This window comes from Lampetra planeri, chromosome 52, assembly GCF_965212315.1.
Source record: "Lampetra planeri chromosome 52, kcLamPlan1.2.h2, whole genome shotgun sequence".
Lineage (NCBI taxonomy): Eukaryota > Metazoa > Chordata > Hyperoartia > Petromyzontiformes > Petromyzontidae > Lampetra > Lampetra planeri.
The window spans coordinates 1,152,952-1,176,292 of NC_136158.1; the positions used below are offsets into that span (position 1 = coordinate 1,152,952).

A 23,341-nucleotide genomic window follows, 5' to 3' on the forward strand; every position below is an offset into this window, starting at 1 on the left:
CACCCCCCTCGCCCTCCACCCCCCTCGCCCTCCACCCCCCTCGCCCTCCACCCCCCTCGCCCTCCACCCCCCTCGCCCTCCACCCCCCTCGCCCTCCGACCCCCCTCGCCCTCCACCCCCCTCGCCCTCCCCCACGCGCGTGCTCACCTTGTCCGTCTGCGTGCTTTCGTGGAAGATGCGAGCGTCGATGGCGGCGGCTAGCAGGTTGTTGGCCGCGGTGATGGCGTGGATGTCGCCCGTCAGGTGCAGGTTGAACTGCGGACGAGACAGCGAGTGAGCTGGCAGGCAGGCGACGTGAATAAAATCATTCAAATCCTGGCCAATATTCTCTTCACCCCCCCCCTCACTTGAAATCATCGCTACACCCTTACCTAGATGGCCAAAAAAAAGTATGCATATCATCTTGCAGCGTTGGAATATCTAATCAATCATTGTACTCCAACATTTCTCCTTGTCCTTCAAGGGGCGCCACGGTGGAGAGATGTTAACTACCTCGCTTGGTATATAGAATGTTGTGGGTTCGATCCCAACCCTGACGCTTGGATATTTGTAGTTTGCATGTTCTCCCTGTGGTCGTGTGATTTTTTTCCTCCGGTTTTTCCCTCCACATTTAGAAACGTGCGTTTAGAGTATTTGGCTGCAATACAATTCCACACGATGATACACCACTTCGTTAAGCTCTCATTTGTGGCCAGGTCACTTCTGAAAAAAGAGCTCGTGGGTCTTACCTGGTAAAATAAAAGTAGTTAAGTTTTACAACAGGTTTTCAATACCAAAATTGTCCACAAGAGGATTATTGGGTTAGATCGCGTAAATATAAATGTGCCATTAAACTCGCCACCACAAACAAGCCCAAGATTTGTCACGTAAACAAAAACGTGCCAATTCGTTACTAGTACAGCATACCGGTGTGTTGGAGAGTAAATCCACAACATTTATAATTAGAGCACGACACTTTTGGAGTTCAGCTTTCCTTTAACCCCTTATTTTTTGTTTGGCGATTGAAATCGTTTTTCCTACATAGGAGTCTACATACAGACTCGTGGAATTAATTTGATATCCTAAACAATTAGTCAAGGCACAGAGCTCTGTTGATGTGAAATTCGACAACTTTTTTTCGTCAAGGGAAACCGTATTTTTAATTTCTGGGTAAAATTTTTGAACAAAACACAACTTTAGGGCACCGTGCGTGGTGCGGCTTCGAGGCGTAAGCGGCGTGCGGAGTGTGCGAGCTGACCTCTTCCATGGGGATGACCTGGGAGTAGCCTCCTCCTGCCGCACCCCCTGGTTTGGAAAAGCAACACCAATGGTCAGAGACCAACAGACACGTTTATGAAATCACACCCATGGAGATATGGACAAAGATCCTTCCTATAGCCTTCAGACTTTTGGGGCAAGTGCTGTTAGTCATCACCTATCAAGGCCGGCACGGTACGAGACGGTGAGCGGCCAGCACCACGTCCGACTGCCTTTATCTCCCCAGTGGCGATGTTTACACACCGCACCAGGCTACTCATTCGAGGCCGAGTCGACCTAGGAAAAGCCCAGGACCAGTTCAGATAATTGTCACTGGTGTTGGCCATGAGCGGGAATAGTACACTGGTCACCAGGTTCGTAGCGCAGCGCGCTAACTGCTACACGCGCACAACAACAAGCAAATACGTGCTCCCACGCACCTTTGATGCCAAACGTGGGTCCCTGCGAAGGCTGGCGCACGCAGGCGAAGGTATTGACGTGCAGCTGTCCGGACAGCGCTTGCGCCAGCCCCATCGTGGTGGTGCTCTTGCCTTCGCCCAGGGGCGTCGGGGTGATGCTGGGGATTACATCGCACCATGTTTCAACAATAGGCTCCCAGTTGCTGCTGTCACACTACTCCCGAGCACAACGTAATATACATTTTTTCAACACTTTCCAACTTAAGTGAATGCATTAGCTCTGTCCAGGGGAGCACTATAATTCTCGTAAAGGCGATCCAATATGAACTGACCTGGAGTATAAAGTAGTGTTGCTATTTGAGACGTCAAGGGGTGAAGATCACAGTAACGACTGCCATAGTAGTGATAAAAGAGTGACAAAGATGCGAATGACAGCCGGTGAGAGTGGCTAGTGAATCAGCGACTTCAGGAGCAATCCAGCCAACCCAACTACTTTATTTTGTATTCTTTCAAGCAGAGCAAGTCAATACAAAAAAAGTGTATTTGTTTTTTTTTTACTGATTTGTTTACTTTCCCTACACTCTGTACTCCTATAATGTTTTTGTACTGTTTGTTGTTGTAACGTTCTGATCTGCTCCTATTAGACATCTATCAAAACAATCTTAATAGCTCATGGGATTCCTCCAGTGTAAATAAAGATTTTGATTCCGATTCCGCATCGTTCCGTCTGCACCCTGCTGCGCTCGTACCCAGTGACCACGACGTATTTGCCGTTGGGCTCGTTGCGCAAGCGATTCAGCACGCACAGCGACACCTTCCCCTTGCCGTGTCCGTACGCCTCGATCTCGCTGGGCAACAGCCCGACCTCTCGGCCCAAAACCTCGATGGGCTTGGGCTTCTGCGAGCGGGAAATCTCGATGTCGCTGAGGGAAAAATCACGCACAACCAAGGGGTGTGATCGTCAGGGTTAAAGACATGTGTGACTTTGAGTCGGCCAGAACCATTAGAAGAACACAACTGCAGTGTGTGTGTGTGTCCAAAGGTTACACTATAAAGAATGACTGCATCTTGAGCAGACAAGTCATTCTCTTATGCTCGGTCTGTCAATTCACTCTTTTGCCCCCCTTCACCAAATCCAAAACAACTTTGCTCACCTCATATTCAACAATCCCTACAATTTCCATACCTCGACCCCCCTCGCGCAACTGCACTGACTCCCTATCTACAACCGTTCCTTGTTCAAATTCCTCACCTCTGAAATTTTTCGATTTAAAGTTTTCGTGACTGCAGGGATTCATATTCTTAGTTCTTTCGGTAAAGTTACGTCAAAGGGAAATAATAAAATAGTAAAAATAAAACTGAATAAAAGAAAATTCTCACGACGTTTTGGCCACAACACAAGCAGCCGTCCTCAGGTGAAGAAACAAAACTGTTGAAAAAACAGCGTCTCAATGTTGTTTTTCCTGATTTTCCAACAGCTCTGTTCTTTACCTGAGGACGGCGGCTTGTGTTGTGGCCAAAACGTCGTGAGAAATGTATTTTATTTATTTTATTATTTCCTCACTCTAGTCGGCAAATCCCTTCATATCTTGCCACTCTTGTATCTTCATAAGTGTCGGCTTCTCGCCCTCTACGTTCACAATCTTTGCTGTCTCTCTCTTGGTTTCTCCTTTCGCTCAATCCACGCTTTCCCTCTTTCTCTTCTCGCCCCCCACTGAAACAAACTTCCCCTCTACATTAAACAATCACCTTCGCTCACTAGTTTCCACTCTGCACTCAAAACTAAGTTATTTTCCCAAGCTCACCCTACGACCCCTTAATCTCCCCCTCATAACCACAACCGTTACTTTTACCTCTTCATATTCTCATTATATGGCTCTCACTCATTCCCTATTCATTCAATCCATCCATCATCATTTACAGTCATCAATTTTGCTTTCACCGAATTCACGAATCATCAAAGATTTGCCCATTGCTTCTTCTCATCTGTTTCATTCACCTCATCTCCACTATATAATTTTTTTTTAAATGTAATGATGATTCATCAGCCAGAATCTATTTATTACGCTGCTCAGGATACATTCACACGGAATGAGTCAAATGAGATACGATACAGACGATGCGTGGGCTGTACAAACGAGACGGCAGAAGCAAGATAAATAAAATAATTCACTATCGAATCGAATCATCACTACAAATCACGACAATTCATCACATCATGGTAGAGGTGAATTGTTACATTCCTCACACTGACAATAGTGACACGTTTCACACGTAGGCTTTAACAACCAATATCACGAGTGACATGGCAAAGGAGAAGCACTGAAGCCATACCATGGGACTGGCTGCTTTGGCTCAATCTTCAGATGGGTCAGTTCCCACGTTCCAGTCTTAACTTGCGCCAGCGACTTCTTTGCGCATTCCACAGTGTTCTGAAATACGTGAAAGCGCATACACAGCGAGAACACAATCGCAAAGCATTTTTAACACATTCCTGCGAAGGGAGCTGGTAGGAACGTTGGGTTGCTCGGTCAATGGCCAGGGTCAACGGCGGCGTGGTGTATTCCGCAAATATGGCCGACTGTGAGGGCGGGCACAAGCCGGCGTGAGTAGGTTAAACGTTGAGTTTTATAAGGGCACCACGGGGTGACCAGCCCCTCCCCACCCAGCCCCACCCCTCCCACCCCCCTCCCCACCCAGCCCCTCCCCACCCAGCCCCTCCCCACCTTCCCCACCCACCCAGCCCCTCCCCACCCTCCCATCTGCACCCAGCCCATTTTTGGATGCAAGACAGACGGACGGACACAATAATCCCGTGGGCTGGTGTAACCAGGAGGTTCCTACCAGTATAAAATGTTTTCTTGTTCAGTCATTAGTGACTGGGCTGAGACCATAAACTCACTACACACTTGAGAATTCGATTTAATCGCTGGCAGTTGCTTGGAATGGAATCCAGGATCTCAGTGGTGCCAGCTCAGAGACTCGATGAATAATTAAACTAAACATGTTAAACTATCTGTCGTCAAACACTTGGGGTCCTATAAAACTAGCGACCACCAGGCCACGTCCGAACATAATTTAACGTGCATAGATTGACTAAGTGGCGAGATGTTAACTACCTCGCCTGGTACACAGGAGGTCGTGGGTTTGATCTCGACCCTGACGTCTGCTGTATATTTGGAGTTAGCCCGTTCTCCCCGTGGTTATTTGGCTGCGATAAATGTCCACATAAGCCACTTCCGTTGAGCTATCATTTGTAGCCAGGTCGCTTCTGAAAAATAACTATATAGCTGTGGGCTTTACCTGGTAAAATAAGGATAGTTTAGTTTTAGTTTAAAACAGTGCTTGGGTGCTGTAGTAATGCGTCTGCATAAATACCTCCATCAGCATTGCGACGGTCATTGGGCCTACGCCACCCGGCACAGGCGTGATGAAGGAAGCCATTTCCCTTGCTTCGTCAAACTTCACATCTCCCACCATTCGCTGGCCGGACACTTTGCTTTTATCTGAAAGATATATTTCGTGGTGATGCCGAACGTTTTCTATCGGCGAGAATCACCCGCTGTGACGATTATATCAGAAACATGGTCACCGACACTTACAAATGTAACAAAAGCTGAAAAGTGTGCAAAAAAGCATGAAGAAAATACATGCTCGAAAGTATACACGAAGATAGAGAGAGAGCAGCACATGGCATGGACCAAATGAGCAAACTTAATTCATAGGTATCATACTGTTAAGAAAATTGAGCTTGCAGCAAGATGCATCGTAAAGGTTGACTGCAGATGAACACGGTTGGTGAAGGGAATGGCAACAAAGGAGAAAGTACCAGAGAGGACCATAGTGGAGATGAAGCAATGATATTTATTCAGATGAAGAAACGGAACAGGCCGTGGTTTCACAGGATCAAGAGCGATTTTAAAGGCATTGGGAGGCCCTCTTCTCGTAGTAGAGAGAGAGCCTTGCCAATGATTACGACATTTCAACATAGGAGTTGATTGTAACTGTGATTCTCCTAGTTACCTGGTATGTGGTTAATTCCACAGTCAATCACAACGGCACCCTTCTTGATCCAGCTGCCACGAACCATCTCGGCTTTGCCAACAGCCACCACCACAATGTCTCCTTCAGAAACCTTCGCATCAATATGGACACACAGAAGATTCAGAGTTAATACGATTAATTGACTAAAAACTAAATTAACTTTGTCGTCAAAACACTTGGGCCTTTTTAAAACCGGCGGCTACCCAGTCTCGTCCATCGGCCATCGCCGCTTCTCATGATGCATCCTGCCCAAGCCTTCTTATTTTACTTGACAATATCTCGAATTAACATCTGTTCCCCGCTCCACACATTCCTCTATGTCTCTCGGGAAAAATCAAAGCATGCTATATCTGCGTGACTCTTTTCTGTTTGCCAGTCCACATATCTATTTTTGACTATTGCCTGCAAATATACATATAGTAGGCTAACATTCTTGGGGTCTTTCGATAAAGTCACGTAGATAGGTTTAAATTAATAATTGTACATTTTATTTTTATTAATTTGAACCTATCTACGTGACTTTACCGAAAGACCCAAAGAAGATGAATTCCTGCAGTCACGAAAGCTTTAAGTCAAGTGGGCTAACAGTTTAATACGTCGACTTTCGCGACCAATATTAGGGTCAGATGGCATAAATATGTAATTAAATCCGTCAACCAGTCTCATCTGGTTGTAATTACCGGCGAAACATCATACTTAAATTGTAAATGTCGTGGGTTTACTCTCCAACACACCGGTGTGCTGAACTAGCTGTGTCACGTGGTGACAGGTATAATGACACATTTATATTTCCGCGATCTAACCCAAAAAAAACTCTTATACGGAGTGGACTAACGGTTCACGGAACGCCCACACTCTTGTCAGAGACAAAGAGTGAGCAAAAAACTTGGACTGGCTTAGTTTGAGAATGCACTTTACAATACAGTAAAACCTTGGATTGCGAGCATAATTCGTTCCAGAAACGTGTTTGTAATCCAAAGCACTCGTATATCAGCTGTGATCACGTGACGCTCGGCAAAGCGTATATGCGTACTACTCGTATTGCAAGACCTCGCTCGTTTATCGAATTATATTTATTTTAAAAATTTGCTCGTCTTACAAAACACTCGCAGACCAAGTTACTCGCAATCCAAGGTTTTACTGTACAGAGCCCTGAAAACACTGGTAGGTTTTTTACGTCTCAGCAATTTGGAAGTTTGGCCAATACCATGTTCAAGTGTATTTGTATAACCAGGTGAGAACTGAAATGAACAGGGTAGTCTTATTTGTAAGAGTGACCAGACCCGTTCCTTTTTAGACTTGAAGCTTTCGTGACTTCTTTTTGCTACACACTACCACTAAAATGGGATAACATGACATTTAAAAAAAGATAAAACTGTGGTCAGTTGCAAAAAAGCGAAGTTATTTCCGCCCCCCGCCCCCCTTCTTTATTTACACAGCTTTAAATGACAAACCAAGAGAAAATTCCACCCAAGATGTTTGATGTAATCGCCAAAACACCATTGCACAAGTGTAAATACACGCTTGTCCGTTTTATAACGGACGTGAATGATCTGTCCGATGTCGCTGGAAATGCGTAGGCGATTGAATGCCGGCGTTATGGTCCAAAATTAGAAAATGTACCCGCAAATTGCTCGTTTGAGGATCACACAAGGCGGAAATTCTCACGCCCTACTGCCAGACTAATGCCAGAGTGCACGCCAAGTGCCGAGTCTCTTTTACGCCCCCCCGGCATAAAGGGCACTATTAAAACCAAATCACTCTCTTCATGATCATTATATTAGATTACAATGAATAAAATCATCCTACACTCACAGCACATGCATCAAATCGTGCAGGTAAGAATAAATTATTTCCATTACTAAACACTACAGTGGCTTCACCTAAACACTGCACGGCACTTAGACGTGCGACATCCCCCCCCCACACAACCGTGAATAACCGAATCATTCCACAGAATTGTGACTATTATTCAAATCGCAAAGGGGGGAGGCTGGGAAGAAAATTGTTACAGGACTACTAAACAACAAACACAAAGGTTTCACCCTATAGCCTTTAGCAGACTTGGGGCAAGTGCTGTTAGCGGGCACCTATGAAGGCCGGCATGGCACACAAGGAGGTGGGTGGGCAGCTCCATGCCCAGCCGACTTTGTCCCCCCAAGTAGCCATGTCTACGCATCGCACCAGGTACTCATTTGAAGCAGAGTCAACCTAGGGGAGGCCTGGGACCGGTTCAAATATTCGCCACGGTTATTGACTGAGGGGAATCGAACTCGGGTCGCCGGCTTCGCAGCGCAGCATGCTAACCACTGCCCCACCACTCCCCACACACACACACAGTGTGAACACCACGGTGACGATCGCGGTGGTAATGTGCGTCGCTCCGCACCACTTTCTCCAGGTTCTCAGTCTTGGAGTGGCAAGTCGTGACTGTGGCGTGGTTCCAAAGCAGCAGGTCGTGCATCGGAGCTCCCACAATACTGCTTCGCCCCAACACGACTGCTCTCTTGCCGGCGATTTTCACCCCTGGGCAGTGCCACAGCAGATGTATGGAGGTACAGACAAATCAGCAACGCCCTTCAGTTTAAAACACCCACTCATTGCAAAGTAGACCTAGCGTAAACCTAGGGAACAGTTTTTGCCAGGACACGTAAGACTAATTTCTTGTGTTTAGTTTGTTGTCCTTCCGCCACACCTCTGATTAGCACCGTTGGCTATGTACGGTGTCAAATATGATTAACATACATACATACAAACATACAAACAACAGTATTAATAAGAATTTAACAAAAGATTAAAATAACACCGAGGAGATATCTATGGAATTAGTTAACTGGACACAATAGTAGAAAGAACCAAGATGAACCCCTGCAGTCACGAAAGCTTTAAATCGAAAAATTGGACACAATAGCTTAATACAAAATAAAATGCTGCTGTAATTGTTTGAACACTGGACTTGCATTTCAGGTGGTCAGTTTGGTACATTTTCCAGGGAGGATTTCTTAGATCCCCTCTACCCCCGAAGTCTGGCCACACAAATATATATATATGCCACGGTTTAGTTGATCGGTAGAGGTCACACATATGATGGGGTTAAGTGTGTGTACTCCCACCTCTTCAAAGATGTCTGGCCAACGTGGAAGAGGTGAAAATACCCACAAGTGGAGACTTTTCTATCGACAATGGTATGTTTTTTGCTTGCATTCTGACCACAAGTATTGTGGTTAATGCAGACATGATTCCTTGTAAAAGGTCTCAGTTTGGTGTTTTAATATCTTTACACCCGTTTGTTGCCATAAAAAAGGGGAAAACCTATTCTCATGTCAAGGTTATTTTATGTGAGTTGCGCCACTTTTCTGGCATTTCAGATTTCTCGCAAATTTCACTTTCATAAGCAGAGACACTGTCACTTGTTAGCAATGACATTAATTGTGAAATGTACTGTACAAAAAAAACCTCAAATGTTTTATCAAGCAGCCAAACAATCAACGGTATTTTAATCCAGTAATGTGCAACAGAGTTTCTCAGCGTCGGCAGCTCCACGTCTTGGCATTTCCTTTATGCCTTTGACCACGACGCACGTAATACGCAGGTTTTGTTTCATGCTCATGGATATCCACTGTAAACATTGTCATGCTCTCTTGAATCAACCTTATCCATGGTTGTTTTTTTATGCTTTTGTCTATGTACTTTGGATTTGTTAGGCTTCCTTCGGCTATTGCTCTTCAGTCTCACCACATCCCAGAGGTGAAGAGTGAATTGCATTATTTTTTCAGAGCAACAAAATTCCTTGGGGGGTTTGGGAGGAGAAAATTGCTGGTCGCTCCCTCAACGTGCCCTGGATTCGCTTCTGTCCCTTTGGGGTCCCCTAAGAGAAGTTTGTGTTAGCACTCCACAGAGATGGAGGGGGGTAGGGAGGGGAGGGTTAATTTACATTTCCCATCTGGCATCCCAGGGTTTACAGAGGTTTGGGGGGGGGGGTCCTGGATTACCCAAAACGTGCGTAGGGGTCTTTGATTCCTGCCTTTCTCGCTTTGAGGGCCAGGGTTCAGATGGGTTAGGGTTGGTCATGGCTCTTTTCTTGTGAGTTTTTCAGGGATTATAGCGAGGTGGTCCCTTTTTTTCTGGAGTCAATACATCTCCATTGGGTGACTTGGTGTAATTCCCACCGATATTCAGAGTCAGTGGTCGGCTAGCCAGGGTTTTGCTGTACGTTTGATCGGGATGCATGTTAACTTGAAGAACAGGGATTCCTCTACTTACAAACGAGTTGGGTTGCAAAGATATGTTCTTAAGTCGATTTGTTCATAAGTCCAACTTTACTCCTGTCGATTCCAAACACGATGTACGGCATTGTACACTCACAAGGAATGGCTTTAAAAGTTGTATAATCTCCTGTAGATGTAGATGCCACTGGTTGTTTACGTTCTGTAGATGCCTACGTGTTAAACTGCTGCTGTAACTTGCTGACCCTGCCTATACTGGACATCTGTGAAAAGGAGCTTCATAGCTCATCGGATTCCTCCAGTCTAAATAAAGATTCAGATTCTGAATAAAAACGAGATGTCATAAAAAGAGACAAAAAAAACATTGGACATCTGTACCAAATCGTGACGATGATTAGAATCGCACGTGTGTGTGTGTGTGGGGGGGGGGCGGAGAATGTGATGCATGCGTAGGTGAATGCAAACGCCACCTGTCCTGCGAATGAGCTCCAGGCAGCCCTTGGGCGTACAGGGGAGAATGCAGTCGTCCAGATTTCCGCGAGACAAGAGACCAGCGTTGGTGCACGTCAGCCTGCAGAACGGTATGGAACACACGCCGGAACGATCTACGTATTTCACAGGCCCCGGAGGTGTCTATACGCGCATCGCACAAAGGTGTAACTGCGTACGGCAACTCGGGATACATACCCGTCCACATCCTTGCCCGCGACAATGAAGTTGGTGACGCGGTTAGCGTTAATTGGATGGTCCGATTCCAGCGGGAGCTGCACAATTATCCCGTGCACTTGTGTGTTCTCGTTGAGGTCCCTAATTTTATCCAGCAACTGCGCACAAGATTTAGAAGTGTGCGAGCATGAGAAACGCTCGCGCAACTACAAACTATCTTCATTTGAAGCTTTTGTGACTGCAGGAATCCATACTCTTTGGTTCTTTCGGTAAAGTCATGTAGGTAGAAAAATAATAAAAAATAATACAGGTAGTCCCCGAGTTACGATGGTCTGACTTACGATATTTCGATCTTACGATGGCGATAGCGATACGACAAAATTGCCATCAGCAACCTAACATCGTTCAAGTATGCAGACGACGGACAGAATCTTGGCGAGTACAGTACAATATGATATGTTACGATACGTTCAATGCATGTATAATACATAGCTTTAGCGATTTCATGTTAAGGTTACCACGATACGATACGTTCAATGCATGTTAAAAGGTTTTATAGCAGATAGGATTGTTTCCTGAAAAAACTTTCTATTAAATTGCAGTTCATATAGATAGGCTAAGAATTTACCTTAGTTTTCTTTTTTTACATTTTACTGTGCAATACAGTATTGTAATTAATAAATACATACAGTATATCGTTTATACAGTACAGTACTATAAATTGCTCTGTTTTGCTAAATTATCACCATTCTTTAAGACTCCTGGGTAGGCTAGGCCATCTTCGACTTACGATATTTTCGACTTACGATGAGGTCGTCGTAACGCATCTCCATCGTAAGTAGAGGACTTCCTGTATATCACGACGTTTCGATCGCAACACAAGCGGTCGTCCTCAGGCTGAAAAAAATAATCCAGCAGTGGAACTGCTGAACCAGGCAACTACAAATGCTTCGGTCAAACGTTTTGCGTTTCCTCCGTATTATCAACGGCTGACTCATTGCAACAAACCAAGTGGAATCCGTACCTCTGTTTCGGTGGTGTTCCTTGACAGACATACGTGGACGGCAGCCACTCCAATCTGGACCACAAGGTTGTTAACACAGTTAAAAGTAATGCGCCAACAGTGCGTTCATAGAAAAATACAAGTGTCTGAATGTGACTGCATTTCGGGTCGGTGCACGCATATGAGAAACGAGCTCATATAGAGTTTCAAGGTTTGTTACACGAAGGTTGAGGGCATTCATATCTGTCTGTTATTAACAGGAGAACAAGATTACACTCTACCCTAATAGCAACAACTTTCTACTCACAACTGGTTCACATTGATCATCTTTTCAAGAGTTATTGTGCCCCACATTTACAGCCAGCCAGACAGATGGACATTACAATGCATTAACGCTCTCAAAGCTGGACTTCATTTCAACTACATCACCATAGCATATCTGATCACGATTCTATTTTTATGTTTCATGAACAAAGCTGAAACTCATGTCAATAGCCCAGTACACACAGCCTATATAATTATCAACGATAATAAAAGAGTTAAATAATAAATGTGGTTGTAAGAACACAGTTGAAGAAAAGAGCAACGCTTGTTAAGACATAAATGATAATACTCAACTGTGTATAATTTCCACGATATTTTTACAAAATATCAACTTTTAGCAATTTTGGATTAAAATTTCTATTAAAAATTCCCAGGCAGTGCGCGTATATATTTTCACAGCCGAAATCACCACAACAGGCAATAGCCTGAACGAACTTAAGGGGTTGCAGGCAGTGTACGATGGGTTGACAGCTGCGTTGCGAAACTAACAGAGCTCAAATATGCATTAAATAGCCAAGGATGGAATCAATAACCTCTTGTAGCCAAAGAAGATGCAATTTAGAAGGACGAAAGGGATGCCAGTAGAGGGCAGATGGATTCGAGGGAGAACCCAGGGTGAGATGGAAGGATGTGGTGGAATGATGTATGAGAGAAGGTGGACCTGACCGAATCAAGAGGCACAGAAAATATCAAAAACATGAGCAACTGACCCCTATCAAATAATGGGACTTTTTGGCATAGAATAAGAAGAGAGTAATCATGAACCTCTTCTGCAGCCTTCAGTTTCATCTTGATGTAAACATTGGAGTCTTCACGGTTTCCAACCTGGGCAAAGGTGATAAAATAAAATGAAAAACCCATTAGTAATTACTGTTAGTGTCGTAAAAAAATCTTAACAGAGTAAACTGTGATAACGGCCCAGCCCGAGCGTTACCTGCACTATGGCCAGTCCGGGTTGAAAGGTCGGATGCATCTGCTTCAGTTCTAGGACCTCTTTTTTGAGTCTTGCGCGGACATCGCTGCGAAAAACAACGTTGAAAGAAATAACCACGGCACTGCTTTAACAACCATAACCTCCTGTACACGTGCAATTGATTTACGAATTAAAACGGCATTTGCCCAAACGATTCAAATATACATTTGCACTGTCGAAATCTTTGGCAAGCGGCAGGTGCCAGATGCAGTGTAACAAAACATAGTGGTGTAGTGTGGAGTGTGTGCGTACGCGACATACTGTGCCATCGATACCAAAGGTTTGGCTTCTCTCGTTGCAAATCCAACCTTCCGAGCACCAATCGCAATTCCGTAATGCCGGACATTCACACAAGCTGCCAGTAGCACTCTGTTTAATACAGTCGGCATTCTCTACTTATTTTCAACTTCTTTTTTAACAAAACTTAACAAATATATCAGAGCAGTCTTCTCGGTCCACAACTAAAATATATATATCCTTTAACTTTGCAGAGCAAAAGAAAAACTACACATTCTCACGAATGATCTGTCTAGGTACAACGCGAAACAGCAACAAGAACATATTTACAAGTCAAAACCAACAGACACTTCAGCAGACACCACATCACTGTGTGGCCATGCCTAATATAAAGGCTACAGTGACTAAGCATATCTAGAAAATAATAAATATTATGAATCTGTGTTGTTACGGGAGGACAAAGTATTTTCCAGTAATGATGCAACGGGAACTGATTGTATCAGCTGCAGGTCAAACTCCAACCTTCACATTTTAGTTAATGTCATTGTCAATGCGATAAGACTTTGACCAATCAACATAGATTATCTGGGGGCGTTGTATACTAGGAGTTCATAGCATTACCGGGGTATGCGAGACATAACCGTAATGTTCCCAATATAACCATAAACTTGTCAATTGCTTTTGACCGATTGAGAGGAACAGAGTGGCATGTTTTCACATTTGAAATTAAAATAACTACAATTTCCAGCAACATGAACTTTCCAAATAACGACTCGCTTTCAACTTCCACAATTCGCCCACTCATCAAAAACCGTACTTGCTAAAAATGCACAAGTTATTTTGTGTGCCACATTCGTACTCTGCATCACTCCTTGCCCAATGAAGAAACCAACACGTGTTATGTATAAGCTACGTAACACACTATAATCGTCTAATGCAAGGCTGATCAATAACTATTAATATTTCCCATTGAGTAAAAACATGTCCTTCTAATTCTGTGCTCTATGCCAATGTGGACTATCCAGCTTTCAATCAGAATCAGAATATCTATTGATACTGGAGGAATCTGATGAGGTATAAAGCTTTTTTTTCACAGATCACTAGTTCCATCCCATTGCAATATTCTTATTCCACGCGTTTGTCCCACTCATGTGGGGTCCCGCTGTCCGAGCCACCCTTCTCCATGCTGCCATGTCCTTCGCCACTCTCTTTCCACTCCTCGGGCCACCATGTCCGATCACACCACATCGCCCCACCTCTTCTTCTGCCTTCCTCTTGATCACTTTCCTTCCACTTGCATCACTTGCACCTTCTGACCCATATAATTTTCCTATTGTCTCTCAACATGACCGAACCGCTCCAGCCTTTTCTCTCTCATCGTCTCTGTGATTTCTACCCCCTTGAGTCTTCCTCTCACTTCCTCATTGCAATGATAAATCAAAAGGATTTTATTTTCAGGAACAATAAAATGTCTTTTCAAGCAAGTTAATTCAAAGGGTTTTGATTTATAAACGAGAAACATGCGTGCACTGTAACACACCACACAATAATCAAGTTAAATTGACGGTTTTGGAGTCTGAACTATTTATGAGTAATGAGGATATACTCTTTAAATAGATTTTCTAGATATCAGTATCTATCCAATGCCTTATACTGCCCTAGTATTTTAAAATTAGGTGGTTAAAGGGCATTGGTGGTGTTGATAGCTCTCAGTTATAAGAAACACATGCCAGAACTAAACAATTACAACAGTAAATTAACGCAGCACAAAATACAGATTTTAAGTCCACAGCGCTGGAAATAAAATACCTGCTCAGACGTTGAAGTTATAAAGTCTTTGAAACGAGGTTATTGTTGATGCTTTGCACTAAATGTGACTTTGCTCAAAACATCCACGAGATGTTTAAAATGTAAAATGTATTTGTGCCCACTTATACCACACAATGCCAAAGCCCTTATCCTGTACAATGATGGTGTTTGAGCCAAACTTAACACGAATAATAGTGAATCTAATTCATTTTGCACAGCCACGCAAGTGATTCTTTACAACCACAAAAAAACCCTTTCAGACTTTTGAGAGCAATGCTAATTCATGAGCGTATTTTTGTGGAGAGTCATGGGACGTAGGATTTTTTTTTTAATCTCAACCTACAAATACAAAATCTCAGTCTGTCACCTTAGGATATCTAATTATTTTAACAACAAACTCCCCATTCATTACATAGCCATCCGTGCTGACACTTACATGCAGTGTACACAGGGAGACTCCCCAACTCTGTCTGCAACTTGTCGCTTCATATGTCGCTTTGCGCAGCAAAGTCTGTCACTAGCCTGTGCAAAAGTTGCTTCTTCTCGTGCCCTTGCGAACAAGACCCGCAACGACACTCAGCAGTGAGAAAGATACTTCAAATGAAACAGTCGTTAGAGCTTTTTCTTGGTTCTTTCGGTAAAGTCACGTAGAATAGAAATAATAAAATAATAAAAATAAAACAGACCTGTTCTTCACCTGAGGACGGCTGCTTGCGTTGTGGCCGAATCGTCGTGAGAATTATTTTATTATGTTTTATGTTTTTATTTTATTACTTCCCTTCTACGTGACTTTACCGAAAGAACCAAGAAGATGAATCCCTGCAGTCACGAAAGCTTTACATCGAAATTTAGTCGTTAGAGCTATTTAAGTCCTGTCTTGAAAACTCCCCTAGTCCTGGTCGTTTACCCTGCAGGTTCTGTTCATTTCCTACTTTCCATACACGGTGCATTGGGATCTACGAATGAAAAGAGTCTTACAAAATGTAAATGATTAATCTTACTTTTGCTAGCTATGCACTGCGCATACTCCCACCCCCTCCCAGCAATGCAATAAATTGCAATCATCATCATCAGAAGCCATGATCAATGCACGATGGATGAAGGCCGCCCAAAGTCATTACCATCTCTCATAATTCTGTGAAGTAATAATCCACCTTGCACCTGTACGTGAACCGAATTCATCGTCTCATTTTTATGGTCTCATTCGTATAAAAAAATCATTTTCTCCGTCTCATTTGAAAATCTCTGATCTCTTCATTACCCAAATTGTAACATCTTTATAGAGCATACATGAATCTTATAAAAATGTATTTCATATGCATAATTAAAGCTACCTTGTTTACGCAAACCCCACAGCCATGTAAGACTATACATTCACCACAGTGACAAAACAAGAATCAATTCTTGAATTAAATGGTTACTCTAAATCTAGAAAATCGTTTAATCACAAGGGAGGTGAATAATTACACGAATTACATACACAACAGTAGCCCTTGTAGGCCTGTATCCAACCCAATACATCTACAACCCTCTAACAATCCACTGCTGGATGAGGGCCTTTGAACTAATTTGACCGTATTCCACCACGCTGGTCAGTGTGACTTTGTGAAGATGGGGAGCATCAGACGTTAAGGTTTAGAAACAGAGGACAACAATGGATTTTACTGCACTCCCCTCTACTGCCCAACACACAGCCCCACAGGCCCTGTGACAATTCGTTGCACGTGGTGCTTAACCCATCAAAGCACGATCCAGACTCAACTGCTTTAGTTTACGAGAGCTGGCAAGATGGAGCACATTCTAGGTGATTTGATCAGTATCGCTCTTAAAAATGTGTACTTGTGCTGGCTTTATTAGGATAAATGTACAATGCTAGCAGAAGCAACCGATAACCCGATGAGCAATTGGGCTTTGACCAAGCTCAAACCCATCTCAACCATGCCAAAACCCAATGACCCAGCGTGGACCCAGCTGAATACTGCCAACTTGATAAGTTAATATCCAATAAAATGTCACTGCAGGGTGAACCCGGCCCAACACGGATTGATAATGCCACATGCCTGCAACCTCCAGCCTCTCGAACACAACCGCTGTTGCAGAGCACCAGCATTTTCTGTCAAGTGTTACCCACTACAAGCATGAACGATGCATGTTTCAAATATCTGCGTAAAGCAGTGGCGTAGTAGTTAGCGTATTACGCCAATAATCCAATGACCCAGAGTTTGATTCAGCCACGTACAACATCAGTGGGGAATGATAACTAAACCAGTCATTGACCGGTCTCACCTACCCACTCCCACCCACCCCCCTTCACCAACCTGCAATGAACAGCGTGGCGAAGCATGGTCATAACATAATATACTGTATAACTATTATATTCTTATGTATGGCAGCAATATATTCAGGAGCAATATATTCATGTAAGGAGCGCAGGCTACATTGGTTCACTATGTCGTCCATTGAAAACTTACGTGCTATTATGTAGATAAATGATGCATCGGCTAGCACACGAAACTATATGAGATAGGACTTGAGTTTGATTAACAGCCACGGCAAACATCATGGCTGTTCTGAGCCCCCTGTCTTCAACAACCTGCACCAACCAGCATCGTGAAGTATGGGCAAACAACCCCATGACCGACAAGGCATGGGGAGGCCTTTAAGCAGCAATGGATTGACAAAGAATATAATTGTGTTAATGATATTTTTATGCTGACAGGATTGCTGGTTCTTGGAGATTACATGCATGAGCGACCCATCTGCAGGGGCAATAAGGGTGCCTTTACGAGGCAGTAGAGCAAGTAATGTTTGGAGTGTAGGTACAGTAAAACCTTGGATTGCGAGTAACTTGGTCTGCGTGTGTTTTTGCAAGACGAGCACATTTTTTAAATACATATTAATTTGATAAACGAGCGAGGTCTTGCAATACGAGTAGTACGTATACGCTTTGTCTGCCGAGCCTCACGTGACCACAACTGATATACGAGTGCTTTAATATACGAGTGCTTTGGATTACAAACACGTTTCTGGAACGAATTATGCTCGCAATCCAAGGTTTTACTGTATGTTGAACTTCTTACGCACCGTACGTAACCAAATGTGCTAATCGGAGGTGCAGGGGAACGACAATAAACTAAAGACAAAAATCAGTTCTCAAAAAATAAGTTTTCATTCGAGATGATTTAAAAGTGCATAGCTCCAGTGGCTTCCTAATATCGGAAGAGCGTTCCAGACGGCCGCAAAAGCGCATCTGAACACGCATTATGCAGTGACCGTCTTTGTTCGATGGCCAGCCACAAAAGCCACTGCCAGGATGACCGGAATTCGCATTTTGATGGTTTACGCCCCTTGACGAGATAAGCAAGGTATTGTGGTTCATTTGTGGGAAGCACTTTCGTGTGTAATGAGTGCGACCTTATGTATTCATTCAGCAACCGGTGGCACAGAGGTTCACTCACTATGCTATGAACCCAGGGACCTGAATTTGATTCCTGGCAATGGCTGAAATCAGTGGAGAGTGATATTTAAACCGGACCTAGGCACTCCCCTCTTCAACATGATTGACTCAGTGTGAAGAGGTGGCCTTCATCCAACTGTGGATTGAGAAAGGGTGATACATTATATTAATATTATTGTATTATTACAGCAAGTTGCTATCTAGTCTGTAAGAACGAGTTCTATCTTCTCTTGGATGTATTTCTGGATAAAGTAAATTCAAAGTTAAATCATTTTTCAATCCACTGCTGTATGTTGAACTTCTTTCACACCATACATAGCCAACCATGGCCGTGTCGGTCAGGAGGGTGGTTTGACTAGACTTAAATACACTGGTCAGTGCGAGTTCGTAAAGAAGGGTGTCTATGATATCAATCGCCACTTATGTTAGCTGCGGCCAGGAATGATACTCAGGCCGCCAGGTTGATAGCGCAATGCTCTACAACCACAACACCACCCCTTTCCTGAGTATACGATAAACTGTCATACAGGTAAATAGATGCAACAGTTTGCTTTAAAGCAATATTTAACCACTAGAGTGCAGGATGTTATCATTTTTATACCAATATAGTGGGGATTGCGGGAGAAAGCAAATGTGCCACTACGTTAAGTACACAATACCTTGATGATGTCAAGGAGCATAAACCATCATGCACACTCCCGGTCATCCTCGCAGCGGCTTTTGGCTGGCCTTCGAACAAAGACAGTGACCGCATCGCGTGCTTTCATATGCGCTTCTGCGGCCGTCTGGAAAGCTCTTCCCTCCGATATTAGAAAGCCGCTGGAGCTATGCACTTTTATATTATCTAGATTGTTGGCCGTCTGGAAAGCTCTTCCCTCCGATATTAGAAAGCCACTGGAGCTATGCACTTTTAAATGATCTAGATTGACAAACTCATTACTTAAGAACTGCTTTTTGCGTTTAGTTTGTTGTCCTTCCCCTGCACGGTTGGCTACTCAAGATGCGAAAGTAGTTCAAGATACGTCGATAAAGATTAACTCAAAAGCACTCACAGGTTAAGGTTTAATGCAAGAAACTGTGTACCCCACAGTAAACTGTTAAATTAATTAAACATTAACTAAAATATCTAGGCTCATACTTCTAATAAACCTTACTTTAACTTTACCAGAAGTGCTGTATTTATGGGAACAGGCCAAAAACACATCACATTTTTGTTATTAATTACTGACTTATAGTTGTAATATACACACGTCTACACTGTATTCAGTTAGATGCAATGACCTTTTATCAGAGCAGAAAGGTCAGTTAAAATAATTTACTACAGTTAAACGAATTGGTCTTTTCCAGTATAAGCAAAGTCCATGATACAATGTAAACCAATGCAGCTAATTTATACGAACACATCAAACATGCTGATTGACTAAAAATTAACAGTCGCCGGGACAAAGGTCTTATACTAGTCGTGCGCTCTTCAATCGGTTCACTTCACGCATTTTCAATCAGAATCCAAATGTTTGTTTGTACTGGAGGAATCCAAAGAGCTATAAAGCTCTTTATCACAAATGTATGTAGTTCAAGTTCAAGTTCATTTATTAGATATAGCCCTATGAGCCATTCGGCTCTTGAATCGGGTGCAACCGCAACAAACAAAAACATGAACAAAAAACATCTTAAAGTGAATATGTGACTAAGTGCAAACAGAAAATCCAAGGAAAGACAGCAAAATATTGCAGAAAAAAAAACCGTACACCAACGCTGTGTGCAAAAATCCCAGTGGGATGCAAGTCAAACAACAACAACAACTGTAAAGGTAAGCCTTGCACATCTATCAATTTCTAATATCCTCAGCCCTTGTTGTGTTTGGCCCTCAAGAATAGAAGAATTTCACAAACTCCAATCGCCGCGAATCCACCACGCTACGTCTTTCCGAAGCGAGAGAGAACAATTCAGATGCGCGACGAACCACGGACAAGCGTGGCGAGCTGGGGCGCCAATAATTTCCCGTGCTCTGCAGCCCTCTATATATTAAGGTGTTACGGGCCAATTACCGAGAGTCTGTTTACATGTGGGAGGAAAACCGGAACACCCGGAGATAAATTCACGCATACGAGACACAACAAGCTTAGTTTACTAATTTGTTTTTACCAGGTAAACCCCAATGAGTTATGTAGCTCTTTTTCAGAAGCGACTTGGCCACAAATGATAGCTCAACGAAGTGAAATATCACGTGGAGATTTATAGAAGATCAAATATTCTAAACGCACGTTTCTAAATTGAGGTCTCGGGAGAAAAATCCACGGGACCACGGGGAGAGAGACACGCAAACTCCAAATATACAGCAGCAGGCATCGTCAGGGTGGGGATCGATCCCACGACCTCCTGTACACCAGGCGAGGTAGTTAACATCTCCTAGCCATTATAATGATGATGAGAGAGAGAGAGGCACGCAAACTCCAAATATACAGCAGCAGGCATCGTCAGGGTGGGGATCGATCCCACGACCTCCTGTACACCAGGCGAGGTAGTTAACATATCATAGCCATTATGATGATGATGAGAGAGAGAGAGGCACGCAAACTCCAAATATACAGCAGCAGGCATCGTCAGGGTGGGGATCGATCCCACGACCTCCTGTACACCAGGCGAGGTAGTTAACATCTCCTAGCCATTATGATGATGATGAGAGAGAGAGAGGCACGCAAACTCCAAATATACAGCAGCAGGCATCGTCAGGGTGGGGATCGATCCCACGACCTCCTGTACACCAGGCGAGGTAGTTAACATCTCATAGCCACCGTGCATAACCACACCATCGCTATTCAACCATTGCAAACCACGGCCTTTAACTTCTACATTCGGCACAACACTGCAAATATCCCCATTTTGGCCAAGTCGCCCATTTGTCAATCCACTGCTGGATGAGGTCGTCACCACGCCGTGCAGTCGTGCGGTAAATATACAGCTCATGGTCCACACTCACAACCACGGCAGTGTATAGCTGATGCACAAATGTAAACTTTAAAAGTCTCCAATAGTAGTGTGCTACTGCGGACATCCACAAGAGACCAAAACGACGTATAACGAAGCCTTTAAAGGTATTGTTATTGATCAGTTTTTTCTTTGCAGAAATCGTTAAATCAATGCGAGGCTGCAGATATAATAAAACATGGGCTAAGCTGATATGAGGGGGGGTTTTCGATGAGTATTGTGCTCATAAACGTGGTTTGAGAGTAGAAAGGGTTTAAAAAACTGATGTGTTAAAACGTAATTTCCAGGACAATAAGCACGTTTACAGTGATACTGTACACAAATACGCTGGTGTGAGACTGTAGTTGTTGTTGCTCTGTATCTACATCAGTAGCCATATGAAAGTATATAGTATAACCATACTGCACTTTCGAGGTTGAATTTGCACTTTAAGGGAATTTAAATGCCCCCGGATTGCAGAAAATTTAAATGCCCAAAGGGCCAGGGCTATGTACATTAGTACATCTTTAAGGCGTTGTATTTAACGGTTAACAATGAAAGTAAAAGTATCTAACTGCTAAAAAAAACCGTGATGATCATAAGCCCACCGCATGGAAATTCCACGTTACAATGACGGGTCCGAGGCCGTCCATAAAATAAACTCCCGTTGGTTTCCAACAGGAATACATTGTTTGAAGATTATTTAAGGTCCCCCGTTTAAAAAAACAACTGATTATGTATACAAAAAATTTGCTCTAACAAAGTTTGATAAGAAATCATTAAGTTTATTGAAAGTGTCTGAGGTAAATGTGGGCCTATGCACTTCCAGTATACAGCGCTTCAACAACATTTTCTAACGCAGTCACCCCACTGTCGAAAGCAACTTGACTAAAAAACACACACACACAACCTTGACACTTGAAAAATCAAGTTAGACGACACAAAAATCCCCTCACGACCACAACTAAATGTTGCGTCACTTACGCAGAGACGTCTTTGCCGCTCAGTAACACCGCTGCCATTGCGCGCGTGTTGTGTGTAACACTTGTGGAGTTCTTCGTTACGCTTGTATACGTTTCGATTACTAAAGCCCGCGTTTAATTGCTCTGCAGAAGTTGTCAATCGAAGCTGAGGGGAAAGTTTGCTTGAGGTGGGAGAATGGCGGGAAACTGAGAAGTGTCTGTCGGTGGCGCGCGCGCGCGCGTGACAAGGCCGGGTGGTGGGCGGGCCTATAAGAGGGATGGGGGGGGGTTACGAGAATGAAGCGTGCCTATTGGTGGAGCGATGAGGGAGGGAGGAGTCTAATTGAGTTTGTGGGCGGAGTCACGGCTCGGAGGGGCGGGGGGTTATATAAAAGGCGTGGGTCATGAGAAACACGTGGTGAGTTTAGCACGCAGCAGTTTCAGTTTCGTTTATTAGGTGGAGCCTTGTGAGCCATGCGGCTCTTGACTCGGGTGCAACCGCAACAAACAAAAACATGAGCAAAGAACATCTTAAAGTGACTACGCGCAACAGAAAAATCCAGGAAAAAACAGCAAAGTCTTCCAGAAAAAACACAGTATTTCAACGCTGTGTGCAGAAATCCCAGTGGATGCAAGTCAAATAATAACCGTAAGACAATTTAGACTAAAGTTATCAGGCTAACTCTGTACTTCAACAAACAAACATGGCTAAACCAAACGATTTCGAAATCACCAAAATAAAGCTATAAAAGCAATGTAATAGTGACCATAGGAACTTTGATTCAAATTTAACAATTAACGATATACATAACATGTACGACCAAATTTTCTTGGTTCTTTCGGTAAAGTCACGTAGAATGGAAATAATAAAAATAAAACAAAATAATTCTCACGACGTTTCGGCCACAACGCAAGCAGCCGTCCTCAGGTGGAGAACAGGTCTGTCGAGAAGACAGTCAGACTGTCTACGTGACTTTACCGAAAGAACCAAGAAGATGAATCCCTGCAGTCACGAAAG

At 43.5% G+C, this 23,341-nt stretch overlaps 1 protein-coding gene across 3 annotated transcripts in view; it reads right to left on the reverse strand.

Annotated features, from left to right (window-relative positions):
• Positions 1-22,579, reverse strand: part of MTHFD1 (methylenetetrahydrofolate dehydrogenase, cyclohydrolase and formyltetrahydrofolate synthetase 1) — a 38,230-nt gene extending 15,651 nt beyond the window's left edge. The window contains exons 1-14 of one of the 3 annotated variants that reach the window (XM_078617018.1): positions 22,346-22,579; positions 12,853-12,937; positions 12,684-12,743; positions 11,616-11,669; positions 10,613-10,749; positions 10,396-10,496; positions 8,089-8,225; positions 5,679-5,790; positions 5,034-5,161; positions 3,990-4,087; positions 2,405-2,578; positions 1,677-1,813; positions 1,238-1,284; positions 148-255 (exon numbers count right to left, since the gene is read on the reverse strand). In XM_078617018.1, the coding sequence (XP_078473144.1) occupies positions 148-255; positions 1,238-1,284; positions 1,677-1,813; positions 2,405-2,578; positions 3,990-4,087; positions 5,034-5,161; positions 5,679-5,790; positions 8,089-8,225; positions 10,396-10,496; positions 10,613-10,749; positions 11,616-11,669; positions 12,684-12,743; positions 12,853-12,937; positions 22,346-22,383 (1,416 nt within the window). In that variant the 5' untranslated portion in view covers positions 22,384-22,579. Of the gene's footprint in view, positions 1-147; positions 256-1,237; positions 1,285-1,676; positions 1,814-2,404; positions 2,579-3,989; positions 4,088-5,033; positions 5,162-5,678; positions 5,791-8,088; positions 8,226-10,395; positions 10,497-10,612; positions 10,750-11,615; positions 11,670-12,683; positions 12,744-12,852; positions 12,938-13,152; positions 13,502-22,345 lie in introns of those variants that run through there. The other 2 variants (XM_078617016.1, XM_078617017.1) reach the window with 2 other exon arrangements.
• Between the last annotated feature and the right edge of the window lie 762 nt (positions 22,580-23,341).